Genomic DNA, 17,866 nt, shown 5'->3' on the forward strand with positions numbered 1-17,866 from the left:
CTTGACGTCACCCTAATTGACTGATTTGACTATTTTAGTCTTTGGTACTTTCAAATTGCACGCCCAATCCCTTCCTATGCCCTTTTTTTGGCTCAACTTCAGGTAGCGTGGCGTCAGCTTGACTGGTTTAATTAACATGTATTTGATACATCTCGGCCGCACCCTAACTGACTGACTTAACTATATTTTAGTATTTGATACATTCAAATGTGTCGCCAAGCCATTGGATCACAGTAGACAAGCGGAGTTGTGAACAGCGTTTAACGATCTGGGGGTGGCACAGTGGTAAAGCGCTTGGCTGGGGATCCAAGGGATGGAGGTTAGATTCCCGGTGGAGACAAAATTTTTTTTTTTTTGAGGAGGAGTCGCACACCTCTTAAGCGTTGCTAGGCAATGCTGGCAGAGCTTGGCGAGGAGGCTGCACAGCTGGCCTTGGCTGTGACGTCACACGCATGCGCAGAACTAGGCTATGTGAAGCCACGCGAAGCTGCAGTCTGATACGCGTAGACAAGCTTTCGCTTCAAAAGGTACGGCATGCAAAAACCTGTGCGTGGTTACCGACCCGCACACAGCATGAGGATTGTTCGAGACTCAGGATTCAAAAGATGCAAAACAGCAGTGTGATCTTAGAGGACGAGAGACATTGACATAGGAATGCTACCATGCTATAATGATACTCTGCATGGTTGCAAGGCTCCTACACCACTCCTCATGTTTGTGTTGCGCATAATACTAATATCCCAGCTTTAGGCCTTGTGCAAGGCCTCAATCAGTGTTTGCTGCAGTTGTGACAAAATGTTTTGCCGAAATGATGCCCTCCATGAGATATGCCTCATGTGTAAAGCATGCATGCTTGGAAAAGACACATGTGGTCACCTGGATTGGCTTTATTCATGCCATGTCTCAGCATGGCTGACACACTGCGGTCACAAAACATCTGCTTTCGGTCCACCAGTTTGGAGCTTGGATATAGGTTCCCTTGTTCTGCTGCTGTTGACCTGTTGGGTTCAGGCTTGGATACAGGTTTTCACTGTGCGACGTCTGCAAAATGCAAAAAAAAAGCAGGACTATATCCCAGATCCAAAAATTCAGCTCATGTCTTTCCAAACATTTTGGGAAAGGGACAAGTAGGTGCTATACTATTATTTGACAACAATTCAATTCAAAAAGTTTCGATTCTGAACTACAGAAATCTGAGGAACTGACACGAGCATACAGACTGTTCAGCATCAGACCCCCACAAACTTTAATACCTCAGTCGAACAGATATTTCAAGGGCCTTCGAACCATGTCCTATCGATCAATCAGATAAATGAAGGGGAAATGAGGGTATTCGTTATAATACATGAAGAAAAGAAGCCAACAGTCGGCGAGGCCAAGGAAAGCACTGGGGATTGTACTTTTTTTTTTTCAATTTTTGCTTCGGTAATCACACAAATTAGTAATGTAATCTGTTTAGGGGAAAGATAAACACAAAGTAGAAGCATGTGCCGATGAAGGGGACCAAAGCCACGACCTTCGAATATCGCGTCCGGTGCTCTTCCAACTGAGCTACATCGGCCGCTGTTCCACCTGCTACTTTCTTACGTATTAATGTTGTCTCTATACGAACCTTGAGAGTGTTCACCAGCGCCGCCCTCAACCATAGCGGTGGACGTGGAATGTCCTGTGTTACCGCCAGCGTCACATAGAATGTGATCAAGAGCGAGGGCGAAAGCTGTGCTTTATGCTACCTATGGCTTCAAGACTTCCAGAACCGAGACCCCTGTAGGCGACAAGCAGATAAATGAAGGGGAAATGAGGGTACTCATTATAATACATGAAGAAAAGAAGCCAACAGTCGGCGAGGCCAAGGAAAGCACTGGGGATTGTACTTTATGGGTTTGGTCCCCACCATCGTCACATTGTTTTTCCTTCTACTTTGTGTTTATCTTTCCCCTAAACAGATTACATTACTAATTTGTGTAATTACCAAAGTAAAAATTAAAAATAAAAAGACGAGTACCCTCATCTCCACGTCCACCGCTATGGTTGAGGGTGGCGCTGGTGAACACTCTCAAGGTTCATATAGAGACAACATTAATACCCAAGAAAGTAGCAGGTAGAACAGCAACCGATGTAGCTCAGTTGGAAGAGCACCGGACGCGATATTCGGAGGTTGTGGGTTCGGTCCCCACCATCGGCACGTTGTTTTTCCTTCTACTTTGCATTTATCTTTCCCCTAAACAGATTACATTACTAATTTGTGTGATTACCAAAGTAAAAATTAAAAAAAAAAACACACAAAGTACAATCCCCAGTGCTTTCCTTGGCCTCGCCGACTGCTGGCTTCTTTTCTTCACTATCGATCAATGACATTTGTACACCGCTTCATGAAAAGCTACAATAACTACAAAGTCAAGAGAGCAGTGCAAAACTGGAGATTTAAACGGCCTTCGAGAAGTAGAAGTGTGCACTCTTGGATATGGCTCAGCATACACGGCTAAAGAATAAAAATAAACCTGAAAGATTATGCAATCCTACATATATGATCATATGAAGATGCACCTCGACTCAACCTTCTGCCTCTGCTCCAGAGTGAAGGAAACAGCTGTTCCTCTACTCAAGGCTTGGTTAGAATTCATGACGGCCTCCGAGCGTTCCTTCCAACAAAGTCTTCTTGAGAAATACCATGCGGAAAGAATGCATGGAGACCTTGACTGAAACCTTTAGTCCCAGCGATCCTCGAGGCATTTTTTTTTTTAGAAATGAAGCTTTACTTTAATCGCTCCTCGAGTGCAGGAGAAAACAAGTTTTCTCACGAATTTCAAAGTTGCAATGACGTTAATATAGGGCTACTTCGACCTCCACTTGCAAACATGAGGCATTGTAGCGTTCACACGCTGTGCGGACTTCATTCTACTGCATACAAAGCCTTTCATTAAAGCGGATACAATAAGATTCACAGACCCACTCTTTGAAGCATTGGCTCTGTGGGAACCTCAATCTGACTCGAAAATACTGAAACATTGTTTCAAGTACGACCAAGACAAGTCTCCCGAAGTCCATGCAGCTAACGATGAGTATGGATAGCTGTTGTCAGGTGCAGCTTTTAATGCTGTAGTTGATCACCGCATTATACTGCTGTGGTATAGGCATATTTCAAGTTGTCACCGGATGCCTCAGCAACATTTCAGAGCGTGCCGAGTGCCAAATTGCAGCAAGCATTTGACGGCTAACAGCAAACAAAGCATGTGCAGGGGTTTCTATGAACCACTGTGAACAGTGGTGCAATTGTAGGGAATGGCATATTGTAAATAGGAAGAGGGAGGTACCGGAGGTGCAGTTGTGCCATGGAACACCTGTGCTGCACACATCGATGGCTTGCTGATTGCCTCGGTGCATAATGTTTTAGACGCACGGTGCTGTGGGGAGGGGGGGTCAATTCTGTCTTCAGAGTGGCTCAGGGATATTCGCAGTCAAGTACATTTACAATTACAGATCCTAGCTTGCTTGGAAACAAGCAGCATTTGATTCTGGAAAGCCAAATTTCTTGGCTGGGGTGCATGCGCTGCAATATGCTTCTTTGCACTTTACATGTGCTCAACGCTCACCGCCGAGCACTTCGAGTGCAAACACGCAACTAGGTCACTAGATTTCACAGCAATTCTAGCACTTCTCAATGCCTAAATCTTATTCTACACAAGCTTTATGTCAATGACAGAAAATGTTGCCAGACGTGAATTGTTTTCAGCCATTTTTCACAGCTGCCTTGTTCATGCAGTTTGCAAAACATATTTTTGTTCTGTTGTGGCCAAAGAAAGACACAAACGCAGGCAGCCAGGAACGTGAGTTTTATTCACGAATGCCTTTGCTTATATAGCCCTTGTCTTGCGCATGCGCCTAAACTGACATCTGATATTGCGTAAAACAAGGGCTATATAGGCAGAGGCGTTGGTGATAAAACTCACTTCCATTCCCAGCTGCCTGCGTTCGTGTCTTTCATCGGCCACAACAGAGCAGTTTTACTAGGCTGGGACTTTTTTTTATGCAATAAAGCAACTCAGGCTATGAGTAGTGAAGTGCTCCAGAAATTCCAATCACCTGGGGTTCTTTAATGTGCACTGATGTTGCATAGCAAACGGGTGCCTTACTTTTCGTCGCCATCAAAAAGTGGCTGCCGCAACCTATTAGGCTGCGACTCTTGAGGCAGCTTGTTGATGTTGTTCAGAAGGACTTCACATTCGAAAATGACCAGGTTACACGTAGTGGCATGTACTTTCCAGGCCAAATTTTGGCCTTTGTCTTGTCCCTGTAAGCCATGTGTGCTGCCTAGAGTGGAGGGATATTTCTAGAGGATACGAAGTCATAAGAAATGCTGAAAAGCATTCAAGAATCTCAACTGAACCTTGAGTAGAGAAGACTGTTTTCTTCACTTTATAGAGCTGAGGTAGTGTCAAGTCGAGACATGTTTGTGAATTCGACCCCAAGGGCAAAATTTGAATTAAAAACTATTCCACAGGCATAACAGACTCATGCCCTAATGTCAAGTCCTCTGAACGTTCAGAAGCAACCTCTATATTCACAGGCTAACAGAACATGTTTCCCAGGATGCATGAAAAGGCAGCTGTGAAAAACAGCTGAAAACAACTCACTGCCGCTGCGATACAGTTCATGTAGAACATGACATGCATTGAGAAATGTGAAATTTAGTGACCAAATTTGTTTATTAGGGTTTGGTTTGATGTTGCTGCTACACTTGCTCTTTGACCTTGCAGGGCTCAGGGGCAAGGGGAGAAAACATGCATGCTGCTTTGCAACGTATGCACCCAAACAAACAAATTGAACTCCCTGATTGGTTTACAAACAAAGCTGGGATGGGAGCCACAATGGTCACTGTGCTTGAAAAGCCATGCCTTCTGCCTACCGTGAATATGTCTCCACAAAACGAGTGAACCAGCCACTTAGACAGCACCGCGAGTCTGAAGACGTCTGTACTACCCTGATATGACAACTAAGCCATTGATGCCTCTAGCACAAATGTTCATTGTTCCAAAGGCTCAACTGCGCTGCTAGTGGGCCCCCAGCTTCCTTTATACGTATGTGCTAAGACCAAAAATGGGAAGACTGCCCAATAGGGGGTGATGAAGAGGCCATGTTTGATGTTTCAATGTCCGAAAGGGGGGGGGGGGAGGCTGCCACTTTCAGGCAGTGTCTGATGAGTCCTAATCTAAACATCCTGAGCATACACACATGCAGCAGCAAGCGTGCAATACATGTCTAAAGCTGTACGCCGAGATATCTACAGGCCGTCACCGAGTGTTCTCGCTGTCTCCATAGCTCAAGCAAAACTGATCTGCGTGCCCACCACCGCAGTTTTCTCTCAGCACCATCGGAGTGCTGTAAGTCTTCAATTCAAAACCATTACTAGCCCTTTTACACGTAATGTCGTCTGCGACCGTTGTTGGCTGTGATGGTTCTGAAAGAAGAGCAATCACGCCATTGTTGTGCATAGAGCAGCTTGGTAAGATGAGGCATGCGGCTGAGCTCAATACAGGAGGATCAGATGGCGTGACATTTGGAAAAACCCTTTAACGTGAAGTGCACCGAGCAGCTGCCCTTAGTTCAGATCGAAAGCGAAGCCAGCAAAGCATCTATATCTACTGTGGCTGCATTAGCTGTGCACCGCTGCCTACAAGAAACGCAGTACATCAACTGTGTGTGCAGCCAGCCACACCTACTCTCGCTCAGCTAAAGTCTGCTTTGATTGATTTCCTGCTTAGCCAATGATGCCAATGGTGCTAGTGGGGCCTTTGATGGAGATGCTGGCAGTTAAGACGTGGCTGCTGATTCCGCAGTGCCGGTTTTGCAAAAGCCATTCTTTGCAGGCAGAAGCCCCTTATCGAAACATTTAGGGCAGTGATCGTGCAATCAGAAAGTTCGGTCAAAAATCTGGTTTTCTGGAAAATCAAAGGGTTGGAAGGTATGTACGCAACATGCCTTTCCCCACAAGTGTGTCCCTGTCTCTGGAAGTCACCATGCAGAGCAAACTTGCTCTTAGTCCTCAAATGTGTATCATAGCTCTGCATTAAGTAGGTTCTGAAACATTGCTCCCATATAGTGACAATTTGAAATGTGCAGCACCACAGAAGTATGTGATGATCAATTACAGCATTGCAGTTTGTGATAGGCCATGGTTATGCATACTTGGTGTCAAAAGCTGGGATGTCAGGAGGGTAGCCAAAGCTGTATCCACGAAACAATATGCCAGACGTTCTGGGTTGAACAGGGTTGACCTGGGCCGTCACTCAGCCAATGCTTCACAAAACAGATCTGTGCATACTCACTGCATCCACTTTTGTGAAAAGCTGGATAAACTCGCAGAACAAAGCACAAATAGCGAGCAAATGATATAATGTCCCGTGTTTACAAGTTGAGTGGCAGTCGATGAGCCCTCAAGGTCACCTAACTGCCAACAAATGAAAAGCAGGCATTGAGGGCTGCATGGAGTTGAAGTTCAAGTGAAAGTATTTTTTGTGAAGTGCCAATTTCCTGTCACGATACTCAATCTCACAAGCTGTACGCTGCCCTGCGAATGGCACAAGAGCCCTGGCCCATTCAGGATCATACAGATTATAATAGGTAATTGTGCTCCTACATGCCTCTTGCTCCTTGAACTGACCAGGGTGAAAATGGGGGCACAATTATCTACAAAGGCTCTTTGCAAAACTAAAGAGTATCAGCTATCCTGCATAGCGCAATTCCTGTGGGAAAATATTTTTGCAAGTCCTGGGTGCACAGTCACGTCACACATGGATGACGTAGCCTATACGACACATATATGTATCTCCTAGATTTTTTTTAACAGATGCGCACTGCTCAGTCAAGACGAGATGCGCGGGAATGTAGTGAGCACTGATTCTGTGCGTTTGCAATTTTTTGCTTTCGTTCTGTTTCTTTCGATAGTTTAGTGTACAGCTTGTATGGGTATGCAAAGCTACGCGGGGACTCTGGAGTTGTCGGCTTTTTCGCATCATGTCACCGGGATGGTGCGTTTGCTCTCCGCAGTGTAATGAATATGTGCAAGAGTACTTGCCGTATGTGGGGCTGCATATATTCAGTACCAGAGCTTGAGTTATTTGCGTTATACACATGCAGTTTTGTAGTGGCGCAAAAAATTATTCTGTCGAGACAGAGTATCTTCTGAACGGTGCATAAACATTGATGTTTGGATTAAGCCATGAAATAGTATACAAGATGTTTCACACAAGGTTTGGTTTGGGGTTTAATGCCCCAAAGTGATTCAGGCTTGTATCACATAGCGGGCTTAACTTAAGGTACAAAACCTGCCCCAGTGCACGGGCACAGAAGCAGCCAAATCTTCAGTGCTCCCTCCACTGCCACTCAGGCTATCGCAGCGCACACCTCACTGCTACGGGAAAAAAGGAGCAAGCGTGCATACTGCTCTGTGCTTTGCCAAGGGCAGCTCCAGGCGGTCACTCGTTTGAAACAGCACCACCTGCGCTGGCCAAGCCCCCCCCCCCCCGCCCCCATTTTTGCTGCTGTGCGCTTAGCTCAGAAAACAGCTAGACCCCCCTCCCACTACCTCCACTCCCCCTTCCCACCCACCCACAATTTATTGAGCGCCCCGGGCAGCTTGAAGCAGTCACTCGTTTTAAAGCACTTTGACAGCCAACCTCCCAGTACCCTTTCGTCCTTCCCGCATAGACGAGAAAGACCTTGCAGCCCTTTTCTCACTCCCTCCCAGTAGAATGAAAAAGGAAAAAAAAACGCCACGCAGGATATGCACGAATAATACAGACACGTCACTTTTGTGTCAACAAGGTATGAGTTGCTTTGGCCTGAGCAGAAGATAGGGAGGACTAAAGATTTGACTGCTTCTGTGCACAGTGTGTTAGAGCACAGGGCTCAATCGGCCACCTTTGTACCTTAAGTTAAACCCGTTACATGAAACAACTATAGTGCTAAAAAATTGTTAGTTCAATAACTAAGCCACATCTTGTATAAATTCACAGCTTAATTTCAAACATCAACATTTATGTGCCCTTAGAAGATGCTCTCAGTCTTGACAGCTACTTCTTTTCACCACTACAAAACTGCAAGTGTGTGGTGTGCATGTGTGCAAATAACTCATGCGCTATAAATATGTTCGCAGCCCCACATAGGGTCAGTACCCTTGCACATTTTCATTACAATGAGGAAAACAAACGCACGATCCCACTGCGAAGAAGCAGACTCATGACTCAGTTCTTGTGTCGCTCGAATATCAGCAACCCTGCCAAACCACCAGAAGAAAAAGAACGAAAGCTAAGCAAAAATTGCGAACACACAGAATCAGTGCTCACTCCACATTCCCCTGCATCGTGCCTTTTGACTGAACAGCGCTTTTCTCTCAAGAAAAAAAAGAATACAAACTCCACGAGTAATGTGTAGGTGACATATAGTAGGCTATGTCAATGAAGTATTATGTGATTGTGCACCGAGGACCTGCAAAAATATTCTCCCAATCCCCGTTGCAGCAGAAGTTGGGTGCCATGCTGAATATTTCTGTATTAAGTCTCATGTTATGCACGAATCTTGGGAGGAGCATGCCTTCTCTATTGAAAACCAGAAGGGAAGGGAGGGGGGTTATGAATGGTACCTGTAAGGTTAAGGTGCTCTTAAGAGCTTAATCCCTTTAATAGAGAGAGCAAACCAATACAGAGTGGAGCAGGTAATGGATGTAGTCATTGTCACAAGAGATGTCTCTTGGCAGCACCCTATTTCTGCCCCCAAAACAGGTTTTACCGCCACAGTGAAGGGGTTTTCGCTGAGGAGAGAAGCACTGCAGAAGTATTCTGCCAGAACAACCCCATACCGCCATTTACATTTGCTGAAACTTGTGAGTTCTCCCTCCTCACTCACAAATTATGAGGATGTGCTTTGGTCTACTCTCCATGGAAGGGGTATGGTATCGGTTACCTTTAAGCCTCAAAACAATGCTTTTCACAAACACGCACATATTTCAAGGTGGAAGCAAGGCCACCTGTTTCTTGCCACATTTGTTATCATCAGCAGCTGCATTTCAATGAGGACAGAAGCCAGCAACACTTTCCTCAGTAGTTTGTAGTACCTCCGCCGCCAATACAGCTAGCCGAGAAGTAATAACTGCTTGACGTGATTCCACATGCACAAATTACATAAGCTTAACACTTAAAAGTACAGATAACACTGAATTTTCCCATCCAATTAAACGCTCAACCACTTCCTTCTCAGTTGCTGCAGTGCTACTGGCATCCCGGTACGTGGCATTCCAGCCATGGCGGTATGGTGAAAATCTGCAACCAGTATGCACTCAAGAACTCTGATCACATGTGGCCGGCCTGCCACTACTCAGAATACTGTCAATCATATTCAAATGAAAGATGGTAGTACTTATGAGAAAGCAGTGCAATGTCAAGACTACTGAAACCTATATCGACTGCATTGCCCCTACTGTACTCTGCTAATTTAACTTGCAGTCAGAGGAATATAACTAGCCCAACAACTGCAGCAACCACAGTGAAGGTGCATGAGCTTCACTTCAAGGTGTACTATCCTCACATCTTATAAAATCAGCTGGTAATGAGATTTGTTTCAAAACTTCTGGCTTTTCCTACCTTAAAAAGAAACTTGCATTTTCTGTAAAATAGTATTTTAGTGAATAGAATGCAGAAATGTATAACACAAGCTAGCTTCAGCTTGTCCTCAATGTCCTTTTATTACCCTAAAGCTGAACATGAGCTATGAGAGACATCATGAAAGAGGGCTTCTGGGCTAATTTCCAGAGCCCTCCCTCTTCCACAAAAAGTTCTTTAAACTGTGCACTGGCACTGCCCAACATGTAGGCAAATTTGCATTTTGCCTGTATCGACAGGCCCCAGGCACCATTCCATTCCATATTCTCAGGCTCAGCAGCCAAATGCCATAGCCAGTAAGCAATGGCAGCAATCAAAGAAAACACTGAAGAAACCTGAACCTCAAAATAAACATAAGGAGCCACAAATGCAATAGTAGGTTAGGCAGATAAGAAACTACACATGCTGAAAAATGTCTTCAGCACTTACATCAATGTCCTACTTGCCCACCATAGCACTGTGTGATTCTGGCAAAGGGTATTGTAGAGCTTGAAGAAGCCATTGCTTTGAAGCCACATGGAGCTTGCTGTAAGGTAAAAAGTACCATGAACCAACAAATCAAAGCGTAATATAGTGCAAGACCTACATGCAGAGGCTTTGTGAGCAAGAAATAAAGGCATAGAATAGGAACACCACAATACTTTTTTTTTTCTTGAAATGATGCGTGGCATGCTGGTGTAAGTCACTGTATGAATTCGCCTCTGCCTGCTAAGTAATCCTAGATTAATATTTTTTTGGATTCAAACTTTCACTTTAGGATTGAATTCGTTGAAGGGCGACTGCCTATAAAGCCAGAGAAGAAACAATGTTGACATCACCCGAGACATACCAATACTGAAATAAATCCTTTCACTCCATCTCGTCGCCAGCCTGGCAAAAGAACAGGTCAGGCATCACAGTGCCCCTAGTTACAAATAAAGCATTTACTTGATTTTAACTGCAAGTACATTTTAACATCAACCTATCCATAATCCACTAATGCCCACTAGGCCCAAGATCAGACAAGCTCTCCCTTTATGCTTTATATCGAGCGAGCCTCTTAATTTGTAGTGCAGGGCCTTAATACATGCCTGTAACTACAATACTACTTTTCTAAGAGATGTGGAACTTCATTAGAATTCATTTTATGACCTAAGTAGCAGAAATTGTATTTTATCTTGAAACAAGCAGCCCAAAAAAACAAGGCTGTGAAAGGAGACAAGACAGGCGCTAACTTGCAACATATAAAGGAGTCAAGCAACAATGCAAACCACTCAATCACTTATAAGCAGAAAGCAAAACATGGGTCACTAAAATTTAAGAGCACTTCCCTAATCTAGATATCCCAACTCACTGCATGTTAACACGATGGACGGCTCACTAGCACATTCATTACCTAGTCGTGAAATGCCTTCAGCTTCAATGATTTTCCAGCTGATTTGAAATGGATGACAGCCAGAATGTGCGCAGCTGAAAGAAACTGAAAGCAACCAGTGCATTCTTTACAATGCACAGCCAAGTTGGTACCTCTACCTATATCTACATAAATGGAACCGCTCGGATATTTTAGTGATTGATGTTTTGCTGTCTGCTTATCAGTGACTGAGCAGTTTGCGGCGTTGCTTGGCTTTATATATTTCATGTTTGCATCAATAAAATTTAGTTGCGAGTTACTGCCTGCTTGCCTCCTTTCACATCCTTGTTTTTTCGTGCTGCTACTTTCAAGATGACGCCTTACCAACTCATGCAAATTGCCATCCTTCTCAAAGTATGTTAGTCAAAGAAATTTACTTCATTTGGTACTGACCAACACACATGACCAGGTTTGATGCAACTTAAAGGTGATCAAAGAGAGTATCATCATAGAGCATGAAAGTTGGCTCAGAAATGCACCTCTCCATGCCAGTGTAGCCTGCACAGACATGAATTTCTGTGGTAAACAAAACACTGGGCTGCTGCAAGGGTGGTAGAGCAGAAGCAGAGGGTGCTCCGACAGTAAGAGGAAATATGGCATTGAATCTTGCTATACATGGAGACATGTTGTGGGCTAAGCAGCCAAGGTACGAAAGGAAAGGAGACAAGTTTTAGTCTCTTTGCCGAGGAGAGTGGTTTGCTCACTATTTGGGCTAGGCATGTGCAGGCTTGAAGTGAAGGGAGAAAGTTGGAGAGTTAATGCAAGGTCACTAGCGCTGAAGTAACCCACTCTACATGGCAAGGGAAGAGAGGTATGTTGCCTTCACTTTCTTGCCTAGCTTCAGCTGCATAGCCAGACATTTAACCCTGAGTATAGTGATGTGCTACTGTGTAGAATTGAACACTGAAAGTAGCACAGGAGTACAGCATCATTATTCTATCCATGATAAACAGGTAATACAGGTAAAGAGCATGCTGCGCTCTAAGGTTGCTGACGGCGTATTTACTTATCTTACATTAAAAAAAAAAGTTAGTGACCCATAAATATGATACTTCTGCTATTATGAGAACTCCACAGCTATGTAAATTGCATGAAGAAAGTGAACCTATGGATAGCTTGCGCTGACGACTCACTAGGCACCCACTGGTGAACCAAAAGTAGAGCAAAAATCTGTCTAATTTGCATTCACCATCTTCATCATGCAGGTATTGCAGACACTAAGCACAGTTCACCATCATAGCACTTATGATATCATCCAAGCCATCTATAAAAGCTACCCAGATTATACCATGAACATTTCAGTAGAGATATGACTTTCCAAGGGTCATATTATGACACTGACCAAATTCTCATGAAAAAAAAAATTATGACCAAATCAGCACCTTTCTCGGAGTTCAGTGCATGGGCGTGAGATATGCTTTTACACTTCTTTTCGTCAACTGCTACTGTTTCAGGAAAAGGGGTCATCAAACTAAGTAACCTGAGTAGAGTTGCAAACAACGAAATTTAGGAGTGTGGTGAGGGGCAGACTTTGTGGCATTGCGAAGGTACTCTACTAATGCTAACAGTAGGCAGCCTTGATTTGATCATGGTGTTAACATGCCAAAGAAACTGACTTCGAGGGTCAGCCATTGTAGATAGCTCTGGATAATTTCGACCATCTACGCTTCTTTAATGTGCACTGACACTATAAAGCACATGGGCACCTAGCATTTTTCCACCATCGAAATGCAACCACCCCAGCTAAGACCGAGCCCGCGTCACCCAGCTCACTAGTCAAATGTCCTAAACGCTGAAGCTGCCACAGCAGGGTGTAGGCAGCCTTGAGGCAGGGTTGCATTTGCAGGCATGTTTTGTACAAGTCAAGCTTATATAAGCTAGGTATGGCCAAACTGTGGTTCATGAGTAGCATGAGGCTCCTTGCAAAGTCCAGGTGCAGTTCACGACTGCTTGGCACCTGTCCACCTCTCACCATTCACAGTATTTCTGCATCTACAGCCAGCTTCTTTTTTTTTTAGGAAAAAACAAAACAAAAATACAGCCAGCTTCTCTGTTCTTTCCCCTTTAAGTTCCAAACCACCTTTTGTTTAGTATTCTTTTGAACAATGAAACAATGTGCCACCCTATGGACACACATCTAACAGAGCTGCTCACGACTGTAAACATGCTCATTCGAGAACTTCAATCTGCTTGCTTTACAAATGGGGCAGTAGAGGCATATTAACAGTCGTGGCATGAGTTCTTCACTCTGACCACCTGCTTTGTTAAATAAAAAAAAAAAGTCATTATCATCATTTACTTTGCTCTTTGTAAAATTGCCTTTTTAGTCTAGAGTTCTCATTAAAGGTATGGCAGCTGTTGCTGTAGGCCCATAGTTAACGAGCTGTCTGACATATGCCCGCACTGCACTCGCTTGCTCATACATGGAGCTGAGCCTTAGCAACCTTCGTGGTGATGCAAAGAGATGTTTGCCCATGCTAACATCTTGGCATTTCCATAATGGCGCAGATCAGTGTCTCCACTCCCACTTGTGCTGTGAGCATTCCTGTCACTAGCACATATTGAAACCAAAAGCGATGGCAGCAGGCAATGTGACATATGCCAGCAGAGAGATGTTCACTTGCTTTTCCTCCACACATAGTGAATTACAATCCCAGAACTTAAGTGGATTGCCCGCTCCACAACAGAGCACCTGCATCCAGCACAGATTGTGTCCCGACTGTGTTTGGAACTCATGCTAGCGCAAGTAGGTAGTGCCCATGGACTGACAGAGGAATTGCCAGTCATTCTGTGCGCTAGCCTGTGCTTCGTGTACACATGTCGTCTGTTTTAAACCTGTAATAGGTCTTAGAATGGTGTTGACCTCAACAGTTTATGCCATTCTTTCAGATAGTCTAGTGCGGGCAAGCATGGTAAGATTTCTTTGGCACTATTCTCAAATAAAACAAAGGCTCAGATCACTGTTTTCACTGTTTCAGAGTTGAGGAATGGCTTCGAGTTCACAAATAGCACACAAAGATTGTTTCTGCACATAGTTTTCCAGTCGCACTCTGAGCTGAGGTCTTTAAAAAAGATTATTGCAGAATACTGCTGCTCTCAGACTTGCTGTCCTCAAAAGTGAGCACTAGTTCATGACAGCAATTTGCATTCGTAGCAGCGGCAAGTACCAATAGTCGATTATTGCAGAGGGCACAGCAAGCGCAGCAGAGACAATCTACTGGAAATGGTAGGTGCAGCTGAACACATACTCAAGTAAATTTCCAGCCGGTCCTGTTGATTTCGGCAGAGCAATCCAGACTGCTCCATGGAGTGATCTTGGCTCAGCAATCGCTCCTCATCTGCATTTGGAAGATGAAACCTGTGTTCCGGATCTGCATTTGGAATACAGTTGGTCCAAAATGAGCAGAAAAGAATGTTCTGTAAGTGACCACAGTCTGTTATTGGAATTCACCATTAACAGAGTTTTACTATCTACCACCTCGATCTGCTCATAATTTAAGTAGCATTATAAGTCTGTAATCCTGCAGGGACCTCCGATCTCACACAAAGGATTCAGTGGCGCAGCAGGCACAACACACATCAAGAGGTGCCAGATAGTGTAACTTGTAAGAAATGTTATGCTAACTCTTCGTTACTTGCTAGCAGAGCAAACAGTATGTCCGTCATCAAACCTTCTTTTAAACCCCACTTCATGGCAATGGAAAAAGGCATTTCGAGTCCACTTGAGGTCTAACTTAGTACAGTAGCGATGAACAAGCCCCTGAGCCTGCCATGTGCCAAGGCGTAAATGCGCTTCACTGTATTGCACGGGTGAACAACCGGAAGGCTGGAAGCTTGAACAATCTGTTTCCAGAAAATGGTGACTTTGTTTGAGCAGTTAGGTTGAATAATAAGCAAGCACTCTGCCCGTACCTTCATCTACTGGATTTCCTCTCAAAGGTATGTATGCCCAGCAAACAATGTCTGCAACTTAATCCAGGAGTAAAATCACAGCATGTTCTGAGGACTTCGATCATAACATTGAGTTTTTGATCATTCCAGTCACCTCAACATCAAATCCAAGACATATGTGGCAGCTTATGGAACATTCGCACATACAAAACACACCGAGAAATGCAAGCCAGTCAGTCTAAAGGCAGCCTATCATCCTCATATTGTTCATAGCCTTCCTAGTGCCACCAAGTTTGCTTCCCTACCACCCTCTGAACATGCAATGTTCCACCCCAACTCGGGTTACACACAAGCAGTGCACCAAGAAAGGCAAAAGTTCATCCCTAGCTCCCACTACGTCAACTCGGAAGAATGTGCAGAGTCGGACCAGATATATAAATTTTCACAAGAGAATTCAGTCAAGTGCCATCTTTCCATCTTTCAACTTTACTTGCTCTCTAGCAGATCTAGCTTGGATTCATTTTGCACTCAAAGCTCAAGTTATGTTTCAACAACTTCAACATATTTATCAGGACTGCAGTGCAACTGCCTCTATTATCCAACCCTTTTTTTTTTTTTTTTTGCTGAAGTTGACATGGTGAGTGAGCAGTCTAGTTATACAATAATTTTTTTCAGTTTTAACAGACAATTAGAGAAATAATTTTTGTGAGCTTTCCTTTTTAAAGCTGCTTTGCTGACAAGTTCCTGCCTGCAAGCCAGTGAAGAAAATGTGGGATTATAGCTATCTGCACACTTCCATTAAATGATCTCAACACTGACATGATGATCAAGTGATATCTAGGAAGATATTGGCACCAGCGCAGCAAGCAGTCTGCTGCTTGTGCATCATGACGGGCCAATGCTATCGAACTGCCAAACCTTTTATCATGTCAAAACACGCTCACCCGATCAATTATGAATTGTGAAAGGCTACGCACTGAAAAGTGGAAACACATCCATCCAAAAAGTAAAAAGAAGTAAATTGCAGAATGTAACGTGACTGTTCAAACTATGTATGGAAGTGCATGCGGCCACCAAACGATTCATAAATGTGGTAGCCATTCATGAGCTAGATCCAGACACACCACCACTTGTTGTTGCGACTAAAGGAAGAAGATAACGAAAATGCATGGGCCTACTACTGGCTCTGTAGCTGAGCCACCTCCACTGCCTCGTGCGGACAGAAGAGAAAATAGAGAAGAAAAAAGTGGGAGAGAGAGGCACGTCGCAACAGCCGTCGTCCACCACTGAAACGGTAGTAGGTACAAAGACTGCCTACAACAGATAGAAATCCAGTGGCAGGCTAGCCCCCGCCGCAAGCTGCGGTGACCTACCAATCGCAGCACCGTAGGGCCAGGAGCAGCCACCCCCCGAAACCACTTCCTTATCAACATCTACAGTTGTTTCTACAAAACATGCATAAATTTAAACAAAAACACCACACTGGTATGATACCTTGAGCAAAGGCTTGTTTTGCTTGGAATCCTGCATGCACTCCTCAATTTAAAACCTGCATGAATTTCATACACTGAGTACAAAAAAACCTGCACACATTTTGATTCACATTTCATATCAGGGAAGATGTCGATGGGGCATCTTAGCACAATTAGTTCAGATTTTTTTGCTTCATTTGTAGATAATTACAGAAGAAAATCAATACTATTGGTACTGTTGAATGCATAATTAACTTTACACCTTACTGCTATTTCTGGTCTGAAGGCCTGAGTTTGGTGTCTGTCATTTATATGCACTTTGTAGTTTTTGTGGATTACTTCAGTCAAAACAAATTATGCAAAAGAAAATGTGAAGCCAATACAGGTGAAAAAATTCAAAAATAGCTAAAAAACTTTTTTTTTTTTTTTTGCCTTCTACTTGCACCCAAGGCTCGACAATGGTGCTTTAAGTACGATTACAGCTGAATCATACTGCCGTCGCGTGTTCGCCGGCTCCTTATCCCATAATCCGCAATATTTATAGAACATTTGAATAATGAGCTAGCCCTGTCGTAACGCAGGTAGGTTTTACCGCTTATTCAGTCCGTGTAAATTCAATGCACAAGCGCCGGAGCTTCAACTGCAGCACAACGTAAGGACCGGGTCGAGGCACTTACGAAGTTGCCCATACTAAATTCTTGCCGAAGGCTGAATCGCAGTACGGCACCGGCATCATGCACTCCGCAATGAGCTTACGAATGATGATTTGTACGGCATATTTTACTCCAATCGTGCAGCCCACGACACTGTCTCTTTTCCAAGACACTGCAAAAGCATTAACACCCCCCCCCCCCCCGCCCCTTACTTTGTCAAAACCAAACAACCGTTTGTTATGAACGCGTCTTGTTGTTTACGAACTAACAAACTAGCATTGTGTTGGCATGCATGACCAGTTCTGCGCTGTTTTCAGAAGAATGTGCAGGACAGAAGGAAATTTACTTACATCTGAGATGCCAAACGTGTCCCGGGTGGTGACCGCCCTCCAATAGTCCCGCCGTCAGCGTAGTGTTTCCAGTGAAAGCGCACAAAGGAAGACGCACTATCTGTTGGGCACGCCGGCACACTTTTTGCACAGGTTTACACAGAACCTGACGACGCTTCTGCACATCGCACGAGCTATTTTGCTGCGCTTTGTGCCTCGCAAATCTCGAGAGCATGACGCCGCCAGCAGCACAAAAGAAAGCGCGACGCCGCCACCAATGGCTATGACTAGCACTACAGCTTCGGCCGCTTCGGCTGGTTTCGACTTGTTTCGGTTTCGGAAGTTGCCGACTTCAACGGCTTTGCTGTTCGCCTAACAGCGGCAAGCACGATGTCAAGTGTCTACGCACTAACGCTACATGTTTGTCGTGTATGCGCGCCTGTAGTTTGCGCATTCAGAAATGTGGCGGTGC

General features: G+C 44.3%; 1 protein-coding gene across 1 annotated transcript; it reads right to left on the reverse strand.

Moving 5' to 3' along the window:
- Positions 1–559: 559 nt before the first annotated feature.
- LOC146177409 (uncharacterized) lies at positions 560–17,655 on the reverse strand. Its single transcript, XM_084580453.1, has 4 exons — positions 17,416–17,655; positions 14,298–14,420; positions 10,086–10,182; positions 560–1,041 (listed from the first exon to the last, which is right to left on the reverse strand). Exons 1-4 carry the CDS (start codon positions 17,627–17,629, stop codon positions 1,008–1,010), a joined length of 468 nt encoding a protein of 155 aa, XP_084436579.1. The 5' UTR covers positions 17,630–17,655; the 3' UTR covers positions 560–1,007.
- Between the last annotated feature and the right edge of the window lie 211 nt (positions 17,656–17,866).

This window comes from Amblyomma maculatum, chromosome 10, assembly GCF_055883805.1.
Source record: "Amblyomma maculatum isolate TAMU_Amacu chromosome 10, ASM5588380v1, whole genome shotgun sequence".
Taxonomy (NCBI): Eukaryota; Metazoa; Arthropoda; class Arachnida; order Ixodida; family Ixodidae; genus Amblyomma; species Amblyomma maculatum.

Bases quoted from the DNA above. Each gene is read 5' to 3' on its own strand.
- LOC146177409 (XM_084580453.1), bottom strand. From the start codon at position 17,629: ATGCTCTCGAGATTTGCGAGGCACAAAGCGCAGCAAAATAGCTCGTGC. The intron at 14,421-17,415 runs GTAAGTAAATTT...TTCCAAATGCAG, and splicing joins ACACGTTTGGCATCTCAGAT to ATCCGGAACACAGGTTTCAT. The intron at 1,042-10,085 runs GTAAGTGCTGAA...TGCATTTTGCAG, and splicing joins TGGGCAAGTAGGACATTGAT to ACGTCGCACAGTGAAAACCT.